This window comes from Sarcophilus harrisii, chromosome 2, assembly GCF_902635505.1.
Source record: "Sarcophilus harrisii chromosome 2, mSarHar1.11, whole genome shotgun sequence".
NCBI lineage: Eukaryota > Metazoa > Chordata > Mammalia > Dasyuromorphia > Dasyuridae > Sarcophilus > Sarcophilus harrisii.
The window spans coordinates 616,942,680-616,956,180 of NC_045427.1; the positions used below are offsets into that span (position 1 = coordinate 616,942,680).

General features: G+C 44.4%; 1 protein-coding gene and 1 pseudogene across 1 annotated transcript; both read left to right on the plus strand.

The window, feature by feature from the left end:
- The first annotated feature begins 2,258 nt into the window (after nt 1-2,258).
- Nucleotides 2,259-9,084, plus strand: RPP25 (ribonuclease P and MRP subunit p25). Its single transcript, XM_031956613.1, has one exon. The coding sequence runs from the start codon at nt 2,808-2,810 to the stop codon at nt 3,408-3,410; it is 603 nt and encodes a 200-aa protein (XP_031812473.1). The 5' UTR covers nt 2,259-2,807; the 3' UTR covers nt 3,411-9,084.
- LOC100929005 lies at nt 8,693-10,694 on the plus strand (annotated as a pseudogene).
- Nucleotides 10,695-13,501: the final 2,807 nt, after the last annotated feature.

A 13,501-nucleotide genomic window follows, 5' to 3' on the forward strand; every position in this document is an offset into this window, starting at 1 on the left:
CCTTCCTGCTGCTCTGCCCTCATTGCAGCTTTCTACTTTCCCCTCTACTTCCCAACCCCACCCCTACTCCCCAGCCCTGGAGAGAGAGCAGATTTCGGATGCTGGCTTTGGGCACTGTTGGGGTCAGACCATGTCCCTATCTAAGGGCCCCAGGCTACTCCCTTCAGAGGAGAAGGGCAGGAGAGTGTGAAAATGGGGTTTCCTCTGCATGTTCATTCCTTCTGGGCATTCTTCCCTCATCTCTCCATCTGTCCCATTCCCGTCCCACTCTTTTCCTCTCTCCCTTCTTCCAGGTTTTTCCTACATGGAGAGAAACCAACCGATTTCCCTCCCCCCCTTTTCTCTCTTTTCTTCCCTCAGGAACAAATGAAAAAAAGCTGGTCAACTCCGAGTCCCCACCCTCAGAGCTGGACACCCTGAGGGATGTCTAATTCATCAAACTGAACCTCCTGGAGAATAGTACTTCTCTCAGAACTGGGCTTTCCCCTTTCATTCACATCTATACTCCTAAAGGAAAGTACTCAGTTCTACCTTATTGATTCCTGGGGGGGAGAAACAGGAGGTGGGGAGGATGTACTGCTTGGACTAGCTGCCTCCTTAGCAAGCCTGGGAAGTTAAAAAGGTCAGACAAGAAGGGAATAAGCATTTATATAGGACTATTATAGGCCAGATACTATGCTATGTGCCTTTTAAAAAAACAAATATTTTTAAAGCTTTTTATTTTCAAAACATATGCATAGTTTTTAACATTCACCCTAGCAAAATCTTGTGTTCCCAATTTTTTCCTCCCTCCCACCCTTCCCCTAGACGCCAAGTAATCCAATATCTGTTACTCTTAGAATTCTTCCATAAATATTTCCACAATTATCATGTTGCACAAGAAAAATCTTATCAAAAAGGGGAAAAAATGAGAAAGAAAACAAAATGCAAGCAAACAACAACAACAACAACAAAGTGAAAATACCAAGTTGTGATCCACACTCAGTTCCCAAACTCCTCTCTTTAGATGCCGTTTTCTCTCTCCATCACAAGACCATTGGAACTAGCCTAAATCACCTTGCTGAAAAACAAATATTATTTTATTTAATCTTCCATGACCTCCCTACCCCAGAGGTTCTTCTTGCCTTCTCTTGTCTGTGTCTACCCTAGAAAGGGGTTATGCCGTTCTTTGAACCTCTCATTCCCTTCTTTTTTCTTATTAAAAAAAATCTTATCCAAAAAAGGGTGCTTGGAAAGACTGTAAGAAACTCATGCTCGGGGTTAATGGTCTGTGAGGGTTTGAGTAGTTAGAAGATGCTGCTTAGTAACATATAGTGCCATAACCCAAGGGTTACCTTAGAGCTGTGATTTTTTCATTGTCTCCACTCCCCCTCCCCACTTTGTTATCACTTGCGAGTCTTCTTTATGTCCTTCCCTCGTTTCTCCACCATCCCACAAGCCATTCCAGTAACACTCCGGAAGTCCATCGTTGATCACCTGCCTGCCACCTGCTTGTTTCCTTTCCCACTTATACACGACTTTGATATAGTCTTTTATGAAAGGAATAGTGACTTTTCAGATGAGGGGACCTGGGGTGGTGAGGAGACCTTACAGAGACGCCTCCAAATCACCACGTAAAGCCACAGGCTGGGCTTAGAGTTAGCTTTTAGGTCACTCTCCCATCATCCCGAAAGCCAATTTTCCAAGGACAGGATCCTCGCACAGGTTGTATTTCTGTAGCATTTTGAGCTATAGAAGGCGGTACCAGCGCGATTATCTCCATTTCGCAGATGAAGAAACTGAGACTCAGAAAGGTGAAGTGCTCAACCCAGCACTGAACGGCTAACTAACTGATGGAGCCAATTTAAGGATTCCAAAGTGCGGCGAGACTGAAGTACAGGGTTCGGGGTTCTCACACTGATCAACTCCCTTCTATCTTTGCTTGCTAGGGATGTGGGCGCAGGAGAGTGGAGAACTCCGGTCCCTAGGGAGCCTCTCTTGAACTTCCCCTCCCCCACCCACCCCCTTCCCCACCAGGCTGAGCTGGGAAGGAGGAGGCCGTCAGCTGGGGAGAGCCACGCCGCTGCCTCGCCGCCTGCACTTTGCTGACGAGAGCAGATCCCGTCCTTGAGCTAGAGAGAATTCGGCAACTGAGAGGGCTGGGAGAACGCAGGCAGCCGCGGGCTTCGGGAAGGCACAGAGCTCCGATCTGAGGGAACACAACTCCCATCTAGGAGCTTTTCTGTCCCTGCCTCGGCTCCCTCTCTCTTCCTGTCCCCTTCCCCCCTCTCCCTTTCCCTTTCCCCTCTCTCCCATTCCCTTTCACCAGATGGGAACAACTGAGAGAGAACTCTAGGTCTAGGGTGGGAGTGGGGGGGGGGGGGGGTTGGGGGGAGATTGAGAAACGGCGGGGGCGGGACCAAGGCGGGGCTGAGGGAGGGACAGCTCCAGCGGTGAAAGGAGCTGGGCTCCTGGGCAGTCTCCAAGTCTCGAAAGAGGAGCCGGGATGTAGTGGACCGGACAGACTCTGGGCCAGCTGGGAGCTAGCGGTTTGGGGAGGGAGGGAGAGATTTGTCCGCCCCGTCTGGCCCCGAGACTGAGCCTTTGAGAAGAGGCCCCGGGACTCTTGCGTCCAGACGGTCCCCGTGGGCGCCCCTACCCCGATCCGGGGGTGTCCGGTAGGGGGAGGGGCGGGGAGACGATGGGCCGGGGAGTCCGGCGGGCATCCTGGTGCTGCCAGGGTCCCCCCCGGTGACTAGGGCAGGCGGCTGGCCCATGGAGGGCCCCGGTAGAGCCTGCTTCTTTTCCACGCTGCTCCCCGGCCGCGCATGGAGAACTTCAAGAAGGTGCGCACGGAAGAGGCGGACACTGAGGCGGAGAGCCTCGGGCCCTTCGCCGATCTGGCCCCCGGAGCCGTGGAGATGAAGGTGAAGGAGGGCAGTAAGATCCGCAACTTGCTGGGCTTCGCCGCGGCGCGCATGGAGCAGCCGGCCACTCGCACCATAGTGTTCAGCGGCTGTGGCCGCGCCGTCACCAAGACTGTCACCTGCGTGGAAATTCTCAAGCGGCGGCTGGCCGGCCTGCACCAGGTCACCCGGCTGCGCTACCGGAGCTTACGGGAGGTGTGGGAGAGCCGCCCGCCGCCCCCCGGCTGCCCGGGCCCCAGCCTCAGCGTGCACAAGAACGTGCCCGCCGTCTCCATTCTGCTCTCCAAGGACGCCCTGGACCCCGGGCAGCCCGGCTACCAGCCCCCAGAGCCCCGGCCCGACGCGCAGATCTGGGCGCCGGCGCTGGCGCCAGCGCCGCCTGCTGCCCCCGGACTGAAGAGGGGCCCCGGCTCGCCCGCGGCCGAGGAGAGGGCGAGTAAGAGGCTGCAGGGCCGCGAAAGGCCGGGTGCAGAGGGGGAGGGGAGCTGGGACGGAGCCGGCTGAGAACTCTTTGCTGCGGGAGTCACCCTTCTCCTTAAGATCAGCACGGTGGGCAGGCTCCCCTTTCCTCAAACGCAGTTTTTCTGACTCGACCCTCATCACTGTCCTTTCTCGGACCATGCCCCGGAATGACCCTGCACTATCAGTCGCCTCTCCCTGAAAAGAGAGAGAAAAGCTCTGCGTTTGGAGTGGACCCCTTTCCCCTTCGCCGTCCTAAATGCGATCTTCAGAGTGTTGAAAACCAATTAGCGGAGCCTCGAAACAGCCGCTGCCAGCCTGGAAGCCTGCCTTTAGTCCCTCTGACTTCAGTTCCAGCCTCCCTGCTTCCCGCTCCCTTCTCCGGTGGACCCGCTGGAGTGTCCTGCCGAAATGCGTGGAAGATGCCCACCTTGGGAAAGACACCCTAGTCTCCTGGCGGGGAAATGGGATCTGGCCATCAGGTGTGGGTTCTGCCCCCCCCCCCCCCCCCTCCACGGAGCCATTCCTACTTCAGACCTAGGTGGGGAAGGGGAAGGGGGAGGGAAGGGCGTTGTTGCAGGAGTGGTTCTTGTGAAGGTAGAACAGGAATTCTTGAGAATCCCGAAGATAGTTGAGGACATTTCTTCTGTCCCAGGCTGTGTCCCCATTTGTGTCTGATCTCGGGGCTGGACTTCGGGCCACCCAACTGACACTCCCAACCCCACCCGACACTTAATTCTGTTTCCCGATACAGTCTCCCTAGACTCAGAAAGCTCCACAAATCAATGGGAGATGAATTCCTGAGAGGTTCCAAGAGAGATCTCTTAGTCTGGATTCTCTGTGTGGGTCTTTTGGGGAGTTAAAGGTAAGGTAGTGAGGGAGAGAGGGGAGAACCGGAGATCAGGACACACGGAAAGGATGCATAGAAGAAATCTGACAGGAAGCCTGACACATTGGAGGGGAGAAAGGGATCATTCCCCACATCCATACTTTACTTTCTTTATAGTCTGTTTCCTTTGTAAAGAGATCCTGAAATCACACCATAGGTTTGGAAGGAGAAGAGAGTTCTTTCTAACCCTAGATTCAGGATAGGGGATGAGGGTGGGGGTGGGAGAGAAGAGCAGGATGAATGAGTATTAACTCTAATGAAGAGCCATCGATTGAGGGAAGGTTAGGTTAGGTAAAAGGTGGGGTGTTATGCAGGCTCCCAGGATCTCCAAGTTTTGCCCATCCCTAAAAGGAAAAGGCAATCCCCTAACCCAACGCATATCATGTCAAAGGAAGAGTTTATAAAGAGAAACCTAGAAATCAGATTTTTTTGGGGGGGTGGGGGGTCTCTTTTTCCTGACTAGTCCTGAAGTTGGTGAAAATCCTTGCTTCATGCAGCAAGTCCCTAAAAAGCTGAGCTGGGAGACACTGAGCTTTGAGAGAGACATTAGGAGGGAGGGAAGAAGGGGGTGGGGGGAGGATGGGTAGGCAGTTAGAGGAGCTGGGCCCTGAGAATAATGTGTGGTATGGCTGGCTGCAGTAACACCTTCATCTGGGAGCCCCTTCAATCACCCCAGAGAGACACTGTCAGTGTTATTAATGGTAGCTCCAGTGACTTGTGGCTCCTAGCTCCTTTGGAATAAAACACATAAACAAGAAGATAGGGGTGTTTGCTCTGGGATGATTTTTCTCGCCCCCCTCCTTCCTTCTCATCTTTCACAGGGTGTTACCCCCATCTCCAAGCCTCGGGAAGTAGATAAAAGGGAGATCTGCCTCTCGGGCATAGTATTCTTTCTGGGGGGAAGCCTTGCAGACTTGGAGGCTTAGTGAATTGGTGTATCCTGCTGCCTTTTAAAACAAGGATTTCTGCCTCTACTTCCAAGAAAGGTGATGACTGGTCCAGGCTGGGGGTAGAGGGAGGGTACTTGTGAGAGATGCTTGGTAAAGAAGCCTAAGGGATAATCCTGCTTCCCATCCAGTTCTGAACACCTGCCCCTCCCTAGTTGTCCAATGCAGAAGGCACTGAGTGCCTGAACAAAAATTAAATGGCAACCAAAGCCTATTCTAGATGTCTCACAAATTCTCTGGATTTTGCTTCCAGTGTCTTCCCTACCCCCATTCCCAATGTTAGTAACTGAAGGGCTGAACTTGGAAATGAAAATAGTTCACCCCTAGGAGGGAAGAGAAGTCAGAGCAATAGCTCTAGCAAGCTTCTGGTTCTCCCCTCACTCATCCCCCCAATCCACTCTACCCCGAACCTCTACGATTCTTCCCATTCCTTGTTAAGTAAGTCCCTGGAAGGCCTAAAACAGCCTCCCTGAAGTCAGACTCCCAGCCTCTTCTGAAAAGGGCTTCTTTTGTTTTGTTCTCCTTCCCTTTCCCCTAGGGATCAAGGTATCCTTTGGATCCTCCATTTCCCTTGCAGACCAACAAGACCAGCCTCCTGCCTCTGTATTCACACAAAGCCTTCTCTCTGGTGGAACTAGAGAAAATATCTTGCCCAGCCTCCACCCTTAAATCCTGCCTCAAACCCCTTTGTGCCCAGAAGGGCCGAGGACTACGTCTGGATGAAGGGAGGGGGAGGGAACAAGCCCAAACTCACTGCTGGAAATTAATATTCAATTACAGAAGCTTCGGAGAAAGCCAAGGAATCAGTGTGGGCCCCGGGCTGATAAGTAGCTTGCCTCCAGCTTGAGAACAGCTGCCTGCTGAGAGATAAGGAGGCTTCCTAAGCCTGTCTTTCTCCCCCTCCCCAGCCTATTTTCTCTTCCCACTTGCACAATTCACATCTGTAGCTGAAATCTGGTATCTTCTTTACTGAGTGCTACAATCTGAAGGGGGGGAGAACCAAAATAAGAAAGCGGGCTTGACCGTCCCCTCCTGCCTGGTGATTACACTCCTCACCTGAGCCTTTGGGCATAAACTGCAGAATTCCTGTATCCCTTTCTAGGCAGATCCACGGTTATGGGATCCTGTGTGGAAAGGAGCAGAGATAAAGAAGGGGAGGGAGGGGGGGAGATGGGAAGGACATTTATATCTCACACAGGCTTGGGGCTGACAGAACCAGTTAATGGATCTCACTGCCTTGATAGGAAAAACTGGAAAGTGACTTGCTGGCTATGACTTGAGGGGCACTGAGAAGCCTCCTCCCCCCTTCCACTCCAAAATGCCCTCCCCAGACAGTTTATCATGAGTTCTGCCTAACATTTTCCTATTACAGCTTACTCCCTTTGGCTCAGCATGGGCCACCTCCTTACACTGCAGATCCTCCTCTCCCTGCCTCAGCCCCTTCGTAATCCAATCCTTCCTATTCTAGGGTAACAGAGTCTCTTCAGGATAGGGGAGGGAGGAAGATTGGGATAACTTCCTTGAGGAACTGGGAAGGTGGTGGTAGATATTAAATTTTTTCACTGGGTCTACCAGGGAATAGTCCTGAACAAAAGAAAAAAAAAAAAAAAGATAAAGGAAAATTATCGTCAGATCCTCCCAACCCAGAGGTACCATGGATAGCAGGACTAGAGACTATGGTGCTGAAGAACTGGATAAAGGAGTTTGGCATATTTAACTTGAACTCTACATTTCCTCCATAATTACTATCTTTCAATCATTTGCTGTATATGTCATGAGAAGCAGTATAAGATTTGTTCTATTTGGTTCCAGAGAGCAGTGAGTACTAGCAGCAGGAAGAAGGATTCAGGTTTCTATTCCATATGAGTGGTTTCTAAAAAAAACCACTATGCAAAAAATGGAATGGGCTACCTTAAGAGCTAGTGATCTCCCCAATAGTGGCGTTCTGGCAAACTCGTTTACTCCCCTATCAGAGGAAGGTCAAAGGGATTTCTTTGTAAGATGGAAGGATCTTCTTAGTAAGACAGAGAGAGTACAATAAACATTTATTAAGCATCAACTTATATAAGCATAAAAAGAAAGAATACTAACTGCAATTCTATAGAGGGCCTGTGTTCAAATACTGCCTCTGACTCATTTAAGCTGTGTGTGACTATGAAAGTCTGATTCCTTATGCAACTTGAGGAGACTAAGCTAATTAATAATAATAATACATAATTATGATTCACAAAACACTACAAATATTCTCCCAAGTCAGGGAGGCAAGTTTTATTATTATTATTATTATTCCATCTCACAAATGAGCAGGGCTAAAAAGCCCAAAGGAGAGCTGCTGCTGTGTGAAAAGAAGGTGAAAAGGGCTGATCAGGGCACCCCCAGAAATGAAGGTTCTGTAAGGAGATCTTTACCCTCCAAAAAGAAGGAGGGGCCATGATTGGTCATTGTATGGGCTTTAAATGGAGGTTCTGCAAAGACCTTTCCAACTTCCAATTGAATAGAGGCCCTCAGGACAGAGGGTGGCTGTGAAGCTGATCTTGAAAAATAATAGGTAGGATGGGGGCTGACCACCTAGCACCCATAATCTACATGACTTCACAGCCTTGGTCCTAAGATGCTCTCTGCAGCAAAAGTCCATCCTTTCCACATGCATATTGTACTGACAATGTGTCTATAGGCAACTAAATGGTGGGAGAAGTGGAGGGGAGGGGGACAAACATTTCTCATGATGGAAGGAGATGATCCAACCAGCCTGAAGCCTTTCTCTAAGTCTCTTTAGGTATCTTTCAGTCCATTTTCCAGAAGCTTTGCTTTCCTTCTTGACCTATAAACTCTTTCCTTAAACTAAGGAGTCAGACCTGCCTATTCAAATCTGGCCTCAGATACTTATTGGCTTTGTGACTGATCAAGTCTCTTAACCCTGTTTGCCTCAGTTCCTTTATCTGTAAAACTGGATAGCCAACCTCTCCAGTTATCTGCCAAGAAAGTTCCAAATGGGGACACATAGGGCAGGACATGACTATAATGAACAATAGTGTGGCTATGATTTAAGAGACCTAATGGCTGGATATGGAAGCAAATATTTAAAAACCTTCTCTTTAATTCAACTGAAAATATTAAAGGAAAAAAATTCTCAAGTCTAAAATCTCTTCTAGATTTAGCTAAAAGATGGATACTTTATCAGCACTTAATCAAATCTTTCAGTAAACAATATCCTTTTCTAAAATTCTTTTTCCCCCATTCTTCTCTTGGGACTCACTCCTTTCTTTAAGGAAAATGTCTCCTGATACTCCACTTCTTAGCCTAGTAGCATCTAGTGGACTTTCATCATGTGTACATAATGGCCACATGGACTATCCATATTGTTATCTTTAGTGGCAATGCCTCCTGGGAGCTGTAATGCTTAGAACATCCAGCCTGACGGTCAGATAGCAAGTGACAGACCATTGGCAAATGGTTTTCAACCTCTTCTTCAATGAATTTTCCCTGGGATCATGTTGGTAGGTCTAGTTAGAACTATTATTGAGAAAGCTCCTACTGGAACCCATTACCAGCTTTTCCACAATGAGCAACTGCTCACTGGCAAGGAGATGCCACCAATCACAAAAGCAATCATCAGTCTAGCTCTGGACAGAATTCAGGAGCTTGCTGATCAGTGAACAGGTCTTCAATGCATCTCAGTTTTCCACAGCTTTATGACTCTGATTTCATCTCTCTGCCAATGGAATATCTGTTGATTATGGCAAAAGTCTAACTTGAAATTCTTCATTTACTTGGTCCTTCGGGTTTTCATAAGCTGTAGTTGATCCTGTGACAATTTGAAAAGTTCCAAGAAAATAAAAATATTACAAGGGTAAATGTCAAAATTAATAAACAAATTAAAAAGAAAAATAAAAGTTTTTTTAGGTTCTAGGAGACAGTTTCTGGGTAATTTAATAGTTGTATTAATAATGCCAGCATTTTAATAAGAAGATGGTCAATTTGGTCATCTCTCTTAAGTCAAACACTCTTCATGGTGGTGAGCTCATAGTTTATACACTCTTCAAAGAGTTCTGAGGATGGCAATCCACTCTGGTTAGCAATTAATGAAAGAATAAATATTGCAATGAGGTTATGATCTATATTACAATGGAGGTCTTGGGTTCCATTACTTAGGTCACCCAAATCTTAGTTTAAAAGACTAAGCAATTTCTATATTGCCTGTCTGACAAAAAGGAGGATTGACATTTTCCCAGACCAATCTGAGCAAACATGATAAGCAGAAATGAACCCATTAGCCCAAATTTAGAATTTCTTTTATGATCTGATTAGACATTAGCCTGGGTAAATCTTTGCCTAAGATTTCCTACACTGGCTGATTTCTGGATAAGGAAGTAGAAAAAAAAAGAAATAATTTCATACAAGCCCTGCACCTCCATTCTGTCCACTCACATCACCCTGGATTATAACATCATAGTAGACAATGAAGCTATTTATATTTATCAAATGTCTAACCTAGACTAATCTGAATTGTCTTATTTATTTTTTTAAATAGCTTTTTATTTACAAGTTATTATGGGTAATTTTTCAGCATTGACAATTGCCAAACCTTTTGTTCCAATTTTTCCCCTCCTTCCCCCCATCCCCTCCCCTAGATGGCAGGATGACCGGTAGATGTTAAATATATAAGTTGAATATAAGTTGAATTGTCTTATTAACCAAATTGTGTCCTCTGTTGTTCTCTGATTTGTTGGTACATTGAATGTTGATCCAATAGAATTCCAGACCAGCCTAGTTCCCCATCCCATTATCTACATTCCCATTATCTCATGCCCCAGTCATACTTGCTGAGAAGGCCTACTGTGAGCAGCTAACTATAACAAAGATTAGCAATGCTTGCTCTAAGCTTATCAACCAGATGGTGAAATGTGACCCTTAAAAAAGGTAAATACATGGCTCACGGCTTGTTATACGACTTGGCTCCCAAAGACGTTAATGTAGTCATAGCCATCATCAAGACAAAGTGTAGCATCCAGTTTGTGACTTGGTGTCCAACTGGCTTCCAGGTTGGCATAAATTACCAGCCTTCCACTGTAGTTCCTGGTGAAGACCTGGTCAAGGTACAAGAGGCTGTGTGCATGTTGAGCAATACAATAGCTGTTGCTAAGTCTGCCTGGGCTCCCCTAGATCACAAAGTCAATCTGATATATACAAAGCTGCCTATGTTCATTGGTATGTGGGAGAGAGAATGGAGGAAGGAGAGTTCTGTGGGTCATGGGAGGATATAGCTGCCTTGGAGAAGGATTATGAGGAGATTGAAGGAGATAGTGCTAAGGGGGAAAATGAAGGTAAGGAATATTACATTATATGTTATCTTTTTTTCAGATTAGGTCTGTCTCTTATCTGTTCTGTGAAAATGCCCTCTGTAGTCATTAAATATCAATAAAAGTGTGATACTTGCATACAAAAAAAGAGATAATTTCCTTCCACACTAAAGAGAGAAATACATTGATCAGAGAGAAGAGGGTTTTTTTTTTTTATTATTATTACTTCGGGTCACCTAGAACCAAGTTGGGAGAAGGAAAGACAAATCCTTGAGGAGAATGGTCATAGAGTAACTGAATAATTTTAGGAGAAAGACCTTCCCTCCAGGATTAAGTGATTATTTTTCTATGTGATGAAGTAAAATGTTAATTTTATCTAAACTCTAATTGTAAAACTATGTTTTATCCTATTGTGAAATTTTTCTTTGCTCAAAAATCCCATAAAGGATATTTCAAAATTTCTTAGTTTAGACAGATGGCCAAGGACATTAGGAGGACAAATATCCATTTGGACATTTCTTTCTTCAAGCTAGAAATGCTTTAGTTTAGAAGAATGATTAAAGACAGCTAGATGGCTCAGTGGTTAGAGTGTTGGGTCTGGAATTAGGAAAACCTGAATTAAAATCCAACCTTAGTTACTTATCAGCTGTTTTCTTTAATCTTCTTCTATAAAATGATCTGGAGAAGGAAATGGCAAACTACTCCAGTATCTTTTCAAGGAAAACCCCAAATGGAGTTACAAAGAGTTGGATATGACTAAATAACAATACATGAAAATTGTTTAGATAGACTTGTGTCTAAAATGCAAAGTATGATAATATTTTTTCTTCAACACAAGATAAACTTGTAGGGCCAATTATCAATTGCCTTTGATAACAGATATTTGAACATGAGTGACTAAAACATAGGTGTAACACAAACCTCATTTTACCTAATGATTTAGATCTTCTATCCTCCTCTCTAATAAACCTCAATCAATCAATCAACAATAACTTATTAAGCAACTGTTGTGTGTGTCTGACATTGTTCTGGATGATAAAAGACAAAGAAAGAAAACTACTTAAAAGAAACTTTTATTTTCATGAGGAGATGACTATTATATATGTAAATATATAAAGAACTAATATAAAATAAATAAATTTAAAGTGGTTTTAGAAAAAAATAAATACAAAGTGATTTTAGGAAAAAATAGCGTGGGTTGGGAAGAAAGCATTAGAAATTAGGACATCAGGAAAGGTTTTCTGTAGAAGCTGATGTTCTGTGTGGATAGAAAATGTATCAAATCAAGTCCCAATTGGGAAATCCAAGAAAAAAAATCAGTTATTTTTCTCCTCTATGTTATTCAGGGACAGAGAAGTCAATGAATATTGGAATGAAGTCCAATTAGAAACGGTAAGATGGGGCATTCCATCTTACTGTGATGGAATGAAATCGGAATGGAGTGAAATAGAGTTACATCTAGATATTGGGGCAAGAGAAATTTACAAACCCAAATAGAGAGAGGCCAGACCTCATGCAAGTTGCAGGAGTAGGTGTCAACTAACTGTTTAATCATTCATTTCCAATTTTATGTCACAGATAAAAGTAAGAGACAAAAAGAAAGTCCCTGTGCTTCTAGAGTAAGGAATGGTCAGGGTCCTAGGCAATGGTCCTGAGAAAAAAGCAAGCTCAAAAGCATTCTATAGTTGTGTGGCTCTGGCTCTAGGAATGCCACAGGACCAGTTCCAGTTTCCAATTAGTCCTGTAAATTTCTGAATGAGCAATATAGCTGGAAAGCTAGCTATTAGTGGCTGAATCCAACAGCAGTCTAATGGAACTCCCACAAGGAGCAAGCACACAGATGTGTTGCTCAGATCCAAACTCAGGCTAGGAACTTATAGAATTCAAACCAGAAAGGCAGCAATTAGACAATGCCCTAAATCACTAGGAATATTGAAAGGCCACAGGTTCCCGGCCTGAGATGTTGCTAAGATCCTGAAATAATATGGAACTCAATAAACACTGCCCCAGAAAGGAGTATTGGGACCCAAGAGGACACAAATTCATTCCAGCATTGTTTTTAGAAGTCTGTAGATCCTAATTCAACATAAAGTCTAAAGTCATGAATTAGTCTTAAAGAATGAGCAAACAAAAAAGTATCCTGCCATAAAATGCTATTATAGTGACAGAGACACTCAAAACACAAACCCAGAAAAAGAATGATTCCAAAATTTGTACAAGCAAAATCTCAAAGAAAAACGTGTTTTGAGCATATTTTCAACTAAAATTTCTGCAAAATATAAAGCAAAAAACTTTTAAGAGTTAAAAATGTTTTCATAAGTTAAACGAAAGCATTGAGGGAGGAGAGGAGGAAAAAGAAATAAGAGCTATGAAGAAAGAATTGAAAAGAGAATTAATAGTTTGACAGAAGAGATATGAAACAAACCAACAAACCTCTTGAAAATTAGAATGGGACCTAGAATTTAATGATTTCTTGAGACAACAACAAATGTTAAAATAAAATAAAAAGACTAAAATTAAAAAAAAATACTAGAAGAAAATGTAAAGCATCTCATAGCAAAAAGAACCAAGCAGGAAAACAGATTAAGGAAAAATCATTTAAGAATATCATATTTCAGGAAAACAAAAAGAAAACTTCCCAGATCTCTCAGAAACTGAGGGGAAGTAAAAATAGAAAGAATCACTTTCTAAAAGAAACTCCAAAATTAAAACTTTCAGGAACATTATAGCTAAAACCCAAAACTTCCAAGTGAAAGAAAAATTATTTCAAGCAGCTAGAAAGAAAAAATTTAAATGCCAAGGAATCACAGCCAGAATCAAATAAGATCTGGCAGTCACTTGTATAAAGCAGTATAAAGCTAGGAGTCTAACGTTCCAAAAAAAAAAAAAAAAAAAAAAAGAAGATATAGATCTGTGTATGGCCAAGAATAACTTACCTAGCAAAACTGAATGCAATCCTAAAAGGGGAAAAAATAGATTTTTAGTGAAATAGGGAACTTC